Here is a 14,022-nt window from a genome sequence, read left to right as displayed (position 1 = left end):
GGAGAATGAGTGCAGCTGTTTCCCCGTTGTCGAGCAGGGATCTGATACCATCGGTAGCTGCGATGAGGGCTGTCTCGGTGCTGTGGTTGGCTCAGAAACCGGACTGTGAGGGGTCGAGGGATCTGTTCATCTCGAGGAAGGCGGCGAGCTGTTTGTTGACGGTCTTCTCGATGACTTTGGCAGGAAAAGGGAGGAGCGTGATGGGGCGGAAGTTCTTGAGGTCGGTGGGGTCCGCTGTCGGTTTCTTCAGGAGGGCGCTGAGCTCGGCATGCTTCCAGCTCTCCGGGAAGGTGGCGGTGTTGAAGGAGATGTTGATGATGTCCCGGAGTTGGGGTGCGATGATGGAGTCGGCCTTGTTGAAGACGTGGTGGGGGCAGGGGTCGGTTGGGGATCCGGAGTGGATGGTGTTCATCGTGCGGGTGGTGTCTTCGGTGCTGACCAGGATCCAGGCGCAGAGGGTGGTGGGCAATGGTTCGGTGGTTGGGTGCGTGGTTGGTGCGCCGAAGCTGTTGTGTATGTCGGTGATCTTGCGGTGGAAGAAGGAGGCGAGTGAGTCGCAAAGGTCTTGCGAGGGAGTGACGTCGTTGTTTCCGGCGCTGGTTTGTCCTTGACCCAGTTTTCAGAGGCAAATGCCATCACCCATGTTTGACGTCCAGTAGCCCCTGCCTCCCCCGTGGCTCCCTGAATGGGGTCTGACAGACATGCACGCGTGTTGTCAGTACAGATGTCCAGAGGGTTATCCACCTCTGGAGTCTCGGCGATTCCAAAAACCTAATTCTTGGTGACCTAAATCTCAGATGGAATGAAACCCACAACCCTCTAATTAGATCGCTATCCAACCTCCTCGCAGATAACAACCTCACTCAACATTGCACCGAGGAGACACACTACAAAGGAGCCACACTGGACGCCATCATTGCACAAAAGAATTCAATCACGATCAACCACATACTCCCCGTTGACTGGTCAGATCATCATATGATCCTATTTCACATTAATCACCCCATCATCCCGCTTAAACCTCCCCAAGACCCACCCAAATGGTCAAGAAACCTCTCCCAAGTCCCCCTAGACATTCTAGAAGGGCAGCTAAGCTCACTTCTCCCAGACAACTCTCCACACCTTTCGACCAACGATCTCATCGACCAGTACAACTCTGAGCTAGTCTCCATTCTCGATAATCTAGCTCCTCCAAAGCTCAAAAGAAGCCGTGCCACCCCGTCTAGAACCTGGTTCAATTCGGACCTCAACGCAGAAAGAAGAACATTGAGAGCCAAAGAAAGAAAGTGGAGAAACAACCCAACAACCATCCTTTGCCTACAACTAAAAACAGCCCGAAAGAAGTATAACAACCATATCAAAAACAAGAAATCCAACTTCTTCCGAGAGGCACTTGCCAACGCCAAAAACAGACCTAAGGAACTCTACAACATAATCAGACATCAAACATCCAAGCCTCGGCCCTCACCCCTGCAGGCGTCCAAAGAACTCTGCGACAACTTCGCCAGCTTCTTCAACGACAAGGTCCTAAAAATCGAACTATCTCTAGATATCAGCAACACGACCATCCCTCAGGCCCTCCCTTCCGGCCCCCCTCCCCTCCCTTGGCTAAGCTTTCGCCACGTGCATGAAACGGAGATAATCTCGCTAATCTCGACCTCCAAACCATCAGCTCACATCTCAGACCCCATTCCCCCCTCACTTGTCAAAAAAATGAAGCTCACCTAAGCACCTATCTGGGGCAAAATTATAAACAGCTCCCTACAAAGCGGAGTGGTCCCTGACTGTCTAAAAATGGGACAAGTCACCCCTTTGCTGAAAAAACCCGGCCTCGACTCTACTGACTTGAACAATTTCAGACCGATATCTAACCTCCCTCTACTCGCCAAAACACTGGAACGCTGCGTTCTCCTCCAACTAACTCATCACCTGGATAACATCAATCTCCTGGACCCCCTCCAATCTGGCTTCAGACAAGGTCGTAGCACAGAAACCGCAATGCTGAACATCATAGACGACATTCACGGTTCTCTTGACGCTGACAAGTGCTGCCTCCTCATACTCCTTGATCTCTCCGCAGCGTTCGACACGGTGGACCACAAGCTCCTCATCAAAACTCTGCAAACAAGAGCTGGCCTCGGCGAGGTAGTTCTAGACTGGTTTTCTTCCTTTCTCCATAACCGCTCGCAAATAATAAAACTGAAGAACTACACTTCTGAAACACAGCAAGTCAACAAGGGTGTCCCCCAAGGATCAGTACTTTCTCCTCAGCTCTTCAACATCTATATGGAACCGCTCGCCAAACTACTCAGGAATGCCAACATCCTCTTCCACCTCTACGCGGATGACATGCAGATCTACCTGGAAACCTCTTCACCTAACGACATCCATAGACTAAATGCTGTCTTAATAGATGTTCAAGATTGGCTGACAAAAAACCACCTGAAACTCAATCCCGACAAGACCGAAACCCTTCTCATCTCTAACAAAGAAGACAACCCTCAAGTCACCGAGTGGCTGAAGTCGATCGATGCTCTTAAAGGCTCACTCACGCCAACTGACTCCGTCAAATCTCTGGGTTTCACCCTAGACCCCAAACTAACCTTGACAAACCACATAAAGAACTCGGCAAAAAGTGCTTTCTTCAACCTCAGACTGCTGAACAAAATCAAACCTTTCATTCCAAACAAGGATCTTAAACTTGCCACACAATCTCTAGTTCTATCTAGACTGGACTATGGGAATTCAATCCTTACAGGTATCCCCAAATCACACTTGGCGCCACTAAAAACAACACTACATGCGGCAGCAAGAATGATCACAGGATGCAAAAAATTCGACCACATCTCCCCAGCACTTAAAGAACTCGAATGGCTCCCGGTGGAAATGCATAGCACCTTCAGAACGGCCTGCCTAACCCACAAGGCCCTCCACACCGGTAAACCAGAATACCTGGCAACCAAGCTCAAAAAAGCAGGCCAAAGCAGATATCTGAGAAGCTCCAACTCCCTGCTGCTCATCCTTCCAAAAACCAGAAAGAAGAAAACTGCGGACTGCTCCTTCACTGGAAATGCCCCCAAAATATGGAACTCTATCCCTCCGCATATCAGAACTCTACCGTCCTATGCGGAATTCAAGAACCAACTCAAATCCTTGTTCCTCATCCGCTCCCTAGGTCCCAGATAACTAAGATCTCCTACTGAACTATGTGTTATCTATGTATCCTTATACCAAAAGTCCCACTTTACGAACTTTCCCTCCCCCAATATTGCCTTTCGAGGACTGCCTCTACCTGTTACATGTATTTTTGTTCACCCTGTCACGCCTGTTACTGTAAAGCGCTCTGCTACCTTCGGGTCTTGTTAGCGCTATAGAAAACTTCTAAATAATAAATAATAATAATGTGTAGACAACCAGCAATGTTTCACCTGGTTCAGCCATATCACAATGCCATTATTTGTGCTTTACTGGTGCACTTTTTTGAAACAGATAAAAGCATCGAAATGGAGCACCACTCCTGGTAATGGTCCAGAGCTGCGCCTGTTGTGGTGCGCGGAACTGCGTAGGAAAGTATCCTGCACTTTACTACATGGAGAACATGAGGGAATGTGAGGAACATGTGAACTCAGAGTTGTATGTGGCTCTTCCTTTCATCCCAGACAATGGTGGATTTTTGCGATTCTCTATTCGATTATTGCAAACAGGGCTGGACTGGCCGTATTTGAGCATCGGACAATTCCCCAGGAGGTTGGAAGGGTGTTGCAGGCATGGGGGACGGTTTTGTTGCTGGGGGCCGGTTTTGCAACGGTACTGCAGTATTGGTGCCCAGTAACAAAAGCAGCCGTGCTTCACACTTGAGCCCACCCTTCATCCGGCGGCTGGTGTGACAAAATAGCCAGGGCTGCTTTGAGTTTCCTGTCCAGCCCCGATTGCAATCACCTATTACTAATGAGTCTTTGACACAGTTAGCGATTTCTAATGGTGTCACAATAGACCTACCTCATCAATATTCATGAGGTATGCCACAATCTGAGACCCGTTGGAATCGTAAGAAAACACAGGGATGGTGGCCTCCTGGATCCAGCAGACCACCATATCTGTGTTTGCTTTTAAATAAAGCAACTTTTTTTAATGCAACCCAATTGGCTTTTCAAAAAGAAAAATGAAATGTTTCAGTTTTAAATTTAAAGAGTAGGGGTGTTAGCCAAGACTTTTTGATTTTACTAAAAGTACGTGTCTGTCATAGTTACTTATAGGGATTTTCAGCCGCACTTCATCCATTTGTCTGTGATTGTGTCATTCACATTTTTCTCCAACACACTAAAGCATGCATCAAGGGGAAATGCGTCAGCCCCCTTCAGTCATTGGCTGACTTCACTGCCAGTTACCACATGCTGCCTTTTCCCAATGGGCGCATCCACACACAAGATAGTTCCCTTCAGTGCCAGGGAGTACTATGGTAATGGGCTTTTTTGTAACCATAAACTTTTTTGTCTTTAGTCAATATTTATTTTTAGATTGATGAGGACTCAGCAGCTTCCCACACATGAGTCTTTATAAAAGCCATGACCACACAAAACAAGAACTGATGGCGGACAACTCCAGACCTATTGGCCTTGCCAATGCTTGCTTAATTTAGGTAGGTTTGCTTCTCTGATGCAGAACACCACTTTATTACAGGCTGCACATTTCCATTTTCTCTCGACCCCAAGATTACATTTTTATTAGCTTCAAGATTCAGGACTTTGGGCCTTATGTCCGTACACCGCATTCAGCAAAAGTGGTCGCAATTTGTCCACCGACTTTATTCGAATACATTGAAATATTGCAAACCAACATATATTAAAACATGGTTCTCAAAATTACTAACATGGTTCACTAAAATTCCAATTTGTAGGGGGTGGAATTTGACCTATTTCACTGCTATCCATGAGGTAGGTCGTAGACTGAGACCCACTGCGAATTGAAGCTATCACACGGATGGTGGCCTGCTGGGGTCAGCATACCACCATATCTGTGATTGCTTTTAAATAAAGCAATTTTATTTTCTGAACACAGCCTGTTTGCCTCAAAGGAAAACATGATGGGTTTAAAGAAGAAAAGTTTGAAAAACTTTTTTTTTACCAGAAAGCAGAGGTCACAGAGACCGCTGTCTACTCCTAAAATAATGTTTTTTTACAACATTGACAAAGAGGAATGGGTCCCTAAGAGCCCCCTTCATGTTTGCGAGTGTCTTACTACCTCCTTTGGGGTGTCGGTAACCTTTCAATGATTTGTGATCATTGGTTCATATCATCAGAAATCACAGACTGGAAGGTACACCCTTCACATGCCTTTTTCAATTTGCAATTCGGTATGTAGTGGCAAACCTGTTTTGCGATTTAATATCAATCGACTGAATCACCATAAGGGTTCTGAACATACCCAAAAGCTATTTTGGAGTAGCAAGGGCTCCGATTGTGCAAATCGGAGTCTTTGCGACCGCAAAAAAACTTTGGCCCTTTGAGCAGAATGTAGTGGACAGAGCCGGGACAATATGGGTGATAATTCTGAAAAGTCGATTGTTCATCTGTTCATCTGCAGGGTAGAAAAGTGCTAACATTTAGTGTAGCTGCTGTTTGTGGTGACACTACTTCACCTACATGCCTTTCTGTTTCAGTGATCTACGGTTCATGGTTTGAACATGCAGTTGCCTGGAATGAACATATAGATGATGACAATGTGATGATCCTAATGTTCGAAAACATGAAAGCGGTAAGAAGTGTTTGCTGGTGGTTTCCATCACATTGTGAGGTTTAGCATCCACTTGGAATATATACATAGTTGTTTTAGACTTAAGTGACACAATGGCCCGGAGACAGTAACTAAGCACATCCCTATCTCTGCTCTACTGGTCCCGAAGAGTAGTGGCAGCCGACAAACTGAAGAGGTGGTGAGGCGGGTGGAGAGGGTGTGGGGGAGCATGGAGTGGGGTTAACAGTTAAGAAACATAAAAGCTTTCCTGTAACTGCTGGCTGCATCGAGCCTGTGTGTTCTGCTGCTTCCTGGTCCCAGCAGACACTGGGACAGCAGCAGAGACTCTCTGTGCAATCTCTGCACTTCTCTCATGTAATGAGAACAGCGCAGGAATTGGCCTGAGCACGCTGGTTTGGCACTCCGCTCAGGGAGTCTGTGCTGTTTCTCCAACCCGGCTGTTCAATACAGCTCGGTTAGAGCGACCAAAGTACACATGTGTGTTTGTCCGGTCTAAGACGGCCTCCCAAACACACATGCTCACTTATAAGTGCCCAAACTAGTCCTCCCCCCATGGCCCCGCCCCGCCCCTCCCTGTACACGCTGGGTCAGAGCCCGCAAATTAAAAATAAAACAATTATAGTAAATCATTTTATCTTTCACATGCTGGCTCTGAGCCAGTGGGACACACTCCCCCGCCATTGCGAATGAGCCGCCTCTACTGAAGAGGCATCCAGCAAAGTATTAGCTGATAGAAAATACTGTTTGTATGTCAAATTGCTGGACTTCTGCTGCACAGGTTATATTATGAGGAGTTTAGGAATTTATTAGCAAGCAAAGGCGGATCCACCATGTACACTGTCCATCCAAAATACACGCAGATTCCACAGTGTAAGAGGGGACATGTGTAGAAGACCTGGATGTCTCTGGCAGGTAGCATTTTGAGGGTACTACTGTCCTGTTCACATATACCAAGTTCATTACAGCTACTTATGTGTCCCTGGCATGTAATATGTTGAGGGTACTGCTGTACTGTTTACATATGCCATGTTAATTTCACTACAGAGCATGTCAGTGGCATATAATGTGTTGAGGGAACAGCTGTCTTGTTTACATATACCAAGTTCATTACAGTTTCCTGTGTGTCTTTGGCATTTAGTATGTTGAGGATACTGCTGTCCTGTTTATATATACCAAGTTCATTACAATTCATGTGCGTCCTTGGTATGTAATATGTTGAGGTTAAAGCTATACGTTTCAGATATACCATGTTAATTAAAGTTACCTGTGTGTCCTTGGTGGGTAATATGTTGAGGGTACCTCTGTCATGTTCACATATATCAAGTTCATTACAGTTCCCTGCATGCCCTGGACATGTATTATGTTGAGGGTACCGCTGTCTTGTTCACATATATCAAGTTCATTACAGTTTCCAGCATGTCCTTGTCATGTAATATGTTGAGGGTTCTGCTGTCCTGTTCATTTCTCCCAAGTTCATTACAGTTCCATGCATAGCCTTGGCATGAAATATGTTGAGGGTATTGCTGTCCTGTTTACATTTGCCAAAATCATTCTAGTTCCGAGCATGTCCTTGACAAGTAATTTGTTGAGGATACCACTATCGTGTTCACATACATCAAATCCATTACAGTTCCCTCCGTAACCTTGGCGTGTAATATGTTAAGGGTACAGCTGTCTTCTTCACAGATATCAAGTTCATTAGAGGTACCTGTGTACCCATGGCATGTAATATCTTGAGGGTTCCACTGTCCTGTTTACATATGATAAGTTTATTACAGTTCCCAGCATGTCTTGACATGCAAAATTTTGAGGGTACTGCTGTCCTGTTCAAATATGTCAAGTTCATTACGGGTCCCTGTATACCTTTGATATGTAATATGTTGAGGGTTTCACTGTCCTGTTCCAATCTCCCAAGTTCATTACAGTTACTTGTTTTACAAAGTAGATGTCGACACGAAAATATATTTTTGAAGAGGTTTATTTGTTGTATTGACTCCCTAGGCAAAGCTGCACACAGCTGTTCACACAGGACCCTTCATCCGTTAACCCTCGAGCCTTTCCGCACCAGTGTTCCTTTAGAACATAAAAGAACACAGCACGTAACCTTCAACATAACTACATAGATGCAACATATCCCCCTTTCTAAACTGAACAAAAAAAACAAAAAAATAAAATAAAAATATATAAACATAAAAAAAACAGTCTATATACTTTGAATACATTGTAAAGAAAACAGTCTATATATTATGTATACATTATAAAGACAATTTTGAATAATTTAACTTGACAGGTTTCACAACAACACGTCCAGATAACCTCCTAGAACTTGGAGTATTTGGAACAATTATCTCCGCTGGTGATTTGGGAGGAACAATGACAGAACTTGGTTGAACATTTCCAAAAAACCCACTCCTCTCCTATCTTTGGAAACACAAACATCTCCACTCTTGCTCAACCAGATGTTTCGTTCTAAATCATTGCACAAAGTTAACTTGTTAAAATTCCATCTACGCCTGTCATCCAATAACACACAATTTCCTATCACCTCAAAATTTTCTTTAAGTTTAGACCACTTGGAAGAACCATCCTTTGACAACCCAACCCGAGAAGTCCTCACCCAATCACCCACACAAAATTCTTGTATATGTTTCTTAATTTTACTGTTATTCCTGTTGATGTACTTTTCTTGATACACATTCACTCTATCATTAAGAATTATTTTTGACACATGTTTTGAAGAAATTTTGTGCATCCACGCAGGAGTTACTTTGTTACACACAGAACGTCCCTTGAGCAGGTTAAAGGGTGTCACTAACGTAGCAGAATGTGGAGTATTGCGATAGCTCCAAATCATTTTCTTAACAGCTACTTTACAATCTACACCTTCTACTACCGCCAACTGAATACATTCCTTCAACACCCGGTTGAATATCTCCACCATTCCATTTTCCCTTGGACAATACACAGCAGTAGTGATATGTTTTACACCACATGGTTGTAATTAATCCTGAAATTCACCAGCAACAAATTGTGGACCATTATCTGTAGTAAGAGACTCAGGAAAACCCTCTCTGTGGAATAATTCCTCACAAAAACAAATTATGTTAGATGCCTTTATCTCCTTGAAAAATGCAACCTCATGCCATTTGCTATGATAGTCCATTAAAACGATTGCAAATTTTCCAGAAATGTTACCTACACTAAATGGACCACAAATATCCATAGCCAACCTTTACCACGGTTTGTCCGGAAAAGGAACAGGATTAATGGTGGATTCTTGTGAAGAATGAGACTTGTCACTACAAGTGCACGCTACACAATTCCTAACACACCTTTCAACATCCTTGTGCATGCCTGGCCACCATCTACGCCTTCTCTTCATACCAGAATGTCCCTCATGAATAAGCTCCAACAGCTTAACACGTAAACTTAATGGTACAATAAGTTTATCTGCTTTTCTTACAACACTAACAATAGAATCATAGGATAGTACAGGCCGTACAGTTTTATATTCCGACAATTCCTTATCACTCCACGTGTAACAATTGCTCTCTACACTCAAACGTGAAATAACTTGTTGTAACACTGTATCATCTTGAACAGCTTGTTTCCAATCCTTCAAACAAATAGCACCATTGCAAGCCTCATCAACAGTAGCTACTGACCATTCTTCGTCATTGTCCAATTCCGCACCACTGTCATTGATAGGAAGACGAGACAAACAATTGGCATTGACATTCTTGATACCAGGTACATACATAATCTGAAAATCATACTCCTGCAGTTTGTAGATCCACTTGGCAATTCTAGGAGTAGCCCTCCCAGCACCTTTTGGTGAAAATATATCGACAAGGGGTTTGTGATCTGTTCTAAGTTCGAAATTAGTGCACACACATAAGTCCTGAAATAATTAACGCCCCAAAAGCAAGTTAACGCTGCCTTTTCTATAACCGAATATAATGGCTCCGCACCTCTCAAAGTTCTGGAAGCAAACGCTATTGCCCATTCAAAGTTGTCTTTCCTCTGCATTAACACGGCACTCAGTCCATAAGCACTTGCATCTACCACAATATTTGATTTTTTGTTAGGATCAAATGGTTTAAGTATCACAGCATCAATGATATCTTTTTTTATATTATCAAAAACAGATTGACACTCAGGACTCCATGCAAAATTTGCACCTTTTTTCATTAACAATCTTAAACAAAACACTTTTGAAGCGAAAAGAGAAACAAACTTGGAGTAATATTCTGCTAACCCCAGAACAGAGCGTAATTGTTCCTTATCATTGGGCGGAGGAGCATTTCTGATAGCATCCAACAAGTTCTTCTTGGGTTTGACACCATCCGCTGACAAAGTATGTCCAAGATACTCAATTTCACTTGCAGCAAACTTGCATCTCTCTGCGGCAACAGTCAAACCAGCACATTGTAATTTAGACAAAACTTCATTGAAAACACCATCATGATCTGCTTCATTTTTCCCCCACACAAGAACATCATCTAGGAACACCAACATGTTAGATGTGCCTTCAAAAACTTTGCACATAATTCTTTGAAACACAGCTGATGCCGAAGACAACCTGAAAGGCATTCTCAGGAACTGAAACGCCCCCTCTGGTGTTATGAAAGAAGTTAAATGACGAGACTCGGGGTGTAACTTTATCTGGTGGTATGCATTAGATAAATCTATAGATGAAAAATACATGGCATCCTTAACTGATGCAACCATTTCATTGATACAGGGTAAGGGATAGCGGTCCACCCAAATGTTCTTGTTCAAGTCTCTTAAATCAACGCACATGCGCAATTTTCCGTTGGGTTTCCGCGCCAAAACTCCCGGACTAAGCCAGTCTGAGGCTTCGATGGGTTCAATGATGTTTTGTTGGCATAACCTGTCCAGTTCAACTTTTAACTGTGATCTTAACACAATGGGGACATTGCGCACCTTGTATACAATGGGTATGCAATCAGGTTTCAGGATTATGCGGTGTTCACATTTTTTAAGACACCCCAACTTGGAACTAAATAAGTCAGGAAACTTCTCACGCCATTTGGACTCTACATCAATTGGAGTTAAATAACCTGATTAGGGTGATTTGGGTCTAAAATAATTCCTAAACTCTTCTGTTCCTTCCAACCTAATAAATCTCTCCCCTTTTCAACAATATACACCATGCCCTGTGTACTCCTGCCTTTATACAAAATATCGGCCACAAAACATCCAATCACAGGTAATTTGATGCCACAATACCCCACAGGTGTTGCCTCAGGATGAATAAGATCACATTTACCACAAGATTCCCACATAGCTCTATCCATTATAGTAAATGGAGAACACAAATCCGCCCATAAGACCATATCACATCTATTGATTGAGATTTCACACTTGGGCGGTTGACTGCCACCAGATATTTCACTCACTTCACTATTCAAAATCGCCATAACCTCAACTTCACTGTCGCTGCTGTGGTCAGTGGGTTGATTTACTAAATTTACAGAATTTTTCCATGCATTAGGATTGTCAGATCTACACATTTTAGCAAAATGTCCACACTTGCTGCACTTGAAACATGTTACATTTAAAGCAGGACACCAAGAGTTTTCGGCAGAATGACTGCTATTTCCACACCTGAAACAAATACGCTTGTTAAAACCTTGTGTTTTACTGGTGGATGGTTTGATTTGTGGTATGACATTTTTGTTAGTTGTTGGAAACACTCTAGATTTGGGCTTGACTACATCACGCCGTGTGGTGTATTTATTGTCATGGTATTTTGATTTGGTATTAATTACAGCACACACATCACTTCGATCCTTCCCACTTACATCACTACGATCTTTACTGTGTTCACCACCCAATTCCTTGACCTAACGAGAATTGTTTTCTACTCTTCTAGCTATACTAATAGTCTTTTGAAGTGAGGGATCCTTTAAATCCAACAATTTTTCCTGAATTTTAGTATTGTTAGTCCTATTAATGAACTGATCTCTTATAATCTCTTCATGCAAATCTCTAAATTTGCATGTAGCTGCTAATCTTCTTAAAACTGCTATGTACTGTTCCACGGTTTCACCCACCAATTGTGATCTAGAAAAAAATGTGTGTCTTTCCACCACAAGACTAGTTTTTTTTCCATAATTCTCCTCCAACACCTTTAAAGCATCGAGATACTCATCAGACATAAGTTGTTCAGTTTTTGTGCTATCAAAAACAATGTCTTCGTCACTTGAAGTATCGTCGCCCCCATCTGTAACCTTCAAGGTGGTACAATTTGCGCTGGTGGAACGTGTGGGTAATGTTTTTAAAACTTTCCTTCCTTCAACACCAAGACTATGTTTTAATATAGCTAACTTGCGTGATGTCAAAAATATTTCCCCCCCCAATAGCTTCTAAATACGTTTCAAATGATTCTTGCCAATCCTCCCATGCCAAAGTGGGAACACCTGGATCTTGTAAGAATTTAGGAGGGACTAAAACAGAATTAGTCTCCATTGTAACATCAGTAAAAATAATGAAATAATATTAGCAATATAACATTACACTATACAAATATGTCTTGGATATATTCACCGCAGACCCTACTTAGAAGGAAGAAGAGGGAAAAAAAATAAGTTAACATAAATAAAGTAGTCACCGTGGTCATAAAGGCGAGATTGAACACGAAGTCATGGTTTTAAATCCAAGTCTTCAATATGACTTAGTTTTTTCTTCCTTGAAACAATGCTCCTTTTCGTTTAGTTGCAATACTTGAAATAATTAAAAAAAAATACTTGAAATTGCCAATGTTTGTTTAAACACGGAGTTCGAGTTGTTGTTGCGATAACAAGTTATTGAAGAACGCACAGTTGTAATACTTGAAATAATAAAAAAATAAAAAATACCTGAAATTGCCAATATTTGTTTAAAAACGGAGTCCGAGTTTTTGCTCCGATAACAAGCTGTTGAAAAACGCGCCCCACAATGCAGCGCATTACCCAGAATGCTCAGTTATCCCAGAATGCTCAGTTATCCTAGAATACAAAGCGCAAGTGAAACACACAGCGCTTGGAACGCTGAAACACTCCAGATCACATGAGCGCGTTAGCATCACAAGAATTTAAAAAATGCAGGTTCGTTTTTCTTCTTTCTTTTTTTTTATCCAGGAAACATGCACTGTTGCTGTTAAGTTTTAAATTGAGATATGAGGCTACATCTTTCACCACGCTGATAACATAGGCCACACTTATGGGATTATAATTAAAAGTTAAACAGCGTCAATATTCTCGCACGCATCAATTTCCAACGCGTTCTGCACAGCACTGCACTTTCCCAAAGCGTTTGACTCCGCTATAATCCTACTCACGGTTGCTTCCCTCTGAATAGTGTTCTTGTTGATTTACTTGCGATCGCAATTCCTTTCTTCATTTATATTGACAACGGCCGCTGCACTCAAAAATCTTTTTACATCCCAGGGGTCAATTGGGTCAGATCCTCTATCGTCGCCACTTTCACAAAGTAGATGTCGACACGAAAATATATTTTTGAAGAGGTTTATTTGTTGTATTGACCCCCGAGGCACAGCTGCACACAGCTGCTCACAGAGGACCCTTCATCCGTTAACCCTCGAGCCTTTCCGCACCAATGTTCTTTTAGAACATAAAGAACACAGCACGTGACGTAACCTTCAACATAACTACATAGATGCAACAACCTGCATATCCTTGGCATGAAATATGTTGAGAGTACCGCTGTCCTGTTTACATATGCCAAGATCATTACAGTTCTCAGCATGTCCTTGACATGACATGTAATATATTGGGGGGTACCACTATCCTGTTCACATATATCAAGTGCATTACAGTTTCCTGCGTGCCCTTGGCATGCAATAAGTAGAGGGTACTGCTGCGCTGTTATAATATATAGCAAGTTCATTACAGTAGGCTGTGTGACTGGCATGTAATATGTAGAGGGCACTGCTGCCTTGTTCCCATGTACCAAGTTTATTATAGTGTCTCTTATAGTACATACCTGTCTCCATGCCTTATTTGCATTTCTCATCCTTAGATTAACAGGTGCCTGGGCGGGTACTTTAGAAGTCACAACAAGTGCACATCATAACATGACTACTCTTAGTTCATAGACAGATGAGTCACAATAACCCAAGATGAACTTTTATTTGTTCAAATTCTGAAGTACAATGTTGCATCATTTAAGTTTCTAAAATGTGTGCATTGGATGACAGGAGGAGCAATGGGCGGAACTAAGGTCTTTCAACCAATCAAAATG

General features: G+C 42.6%; 1 protein-coding gene across 1 annotated transcript in view; it reads left to right on the top strand.

Moving 5' to 3' along the window:
• LOC144770905 (sulfotransferase 6B1-like) overlaps positions 1 to 14,022 on the top strand; it is a 357,544-nt gene that overhangs the window by 256,265 nt on the left and 87,257 nt on the right. The window contains exon 5 of the mRNA XM_078655696.1: positions 5,660 to 5,754. Coding sequence (XP_078511822.1) covers positions 5,660 to 5,754 — 95 coding nt within the window. The remainder of the gene's footprint in view (positions 1 to 5,659; positions 5,755 to 14,022) is intronic.

This window comes from Lissotriton helveticus, chromosome 7, assembly GCF_964261635.1.
Source record: "Lissotriton helveticus chromosome 7, aLisHel1.1, whole genome shotgun sequence".
NCBI lineage: Eukaryota > Metazoa > Chordata > Amphibia > Caudata > Salamandridae > Lissotriton > Lissotriton helveticus.
Note: the sequence above shows the minus strand (reverse complement) of the source record. Positions and strands in the feature narration are given on the sequence as shown.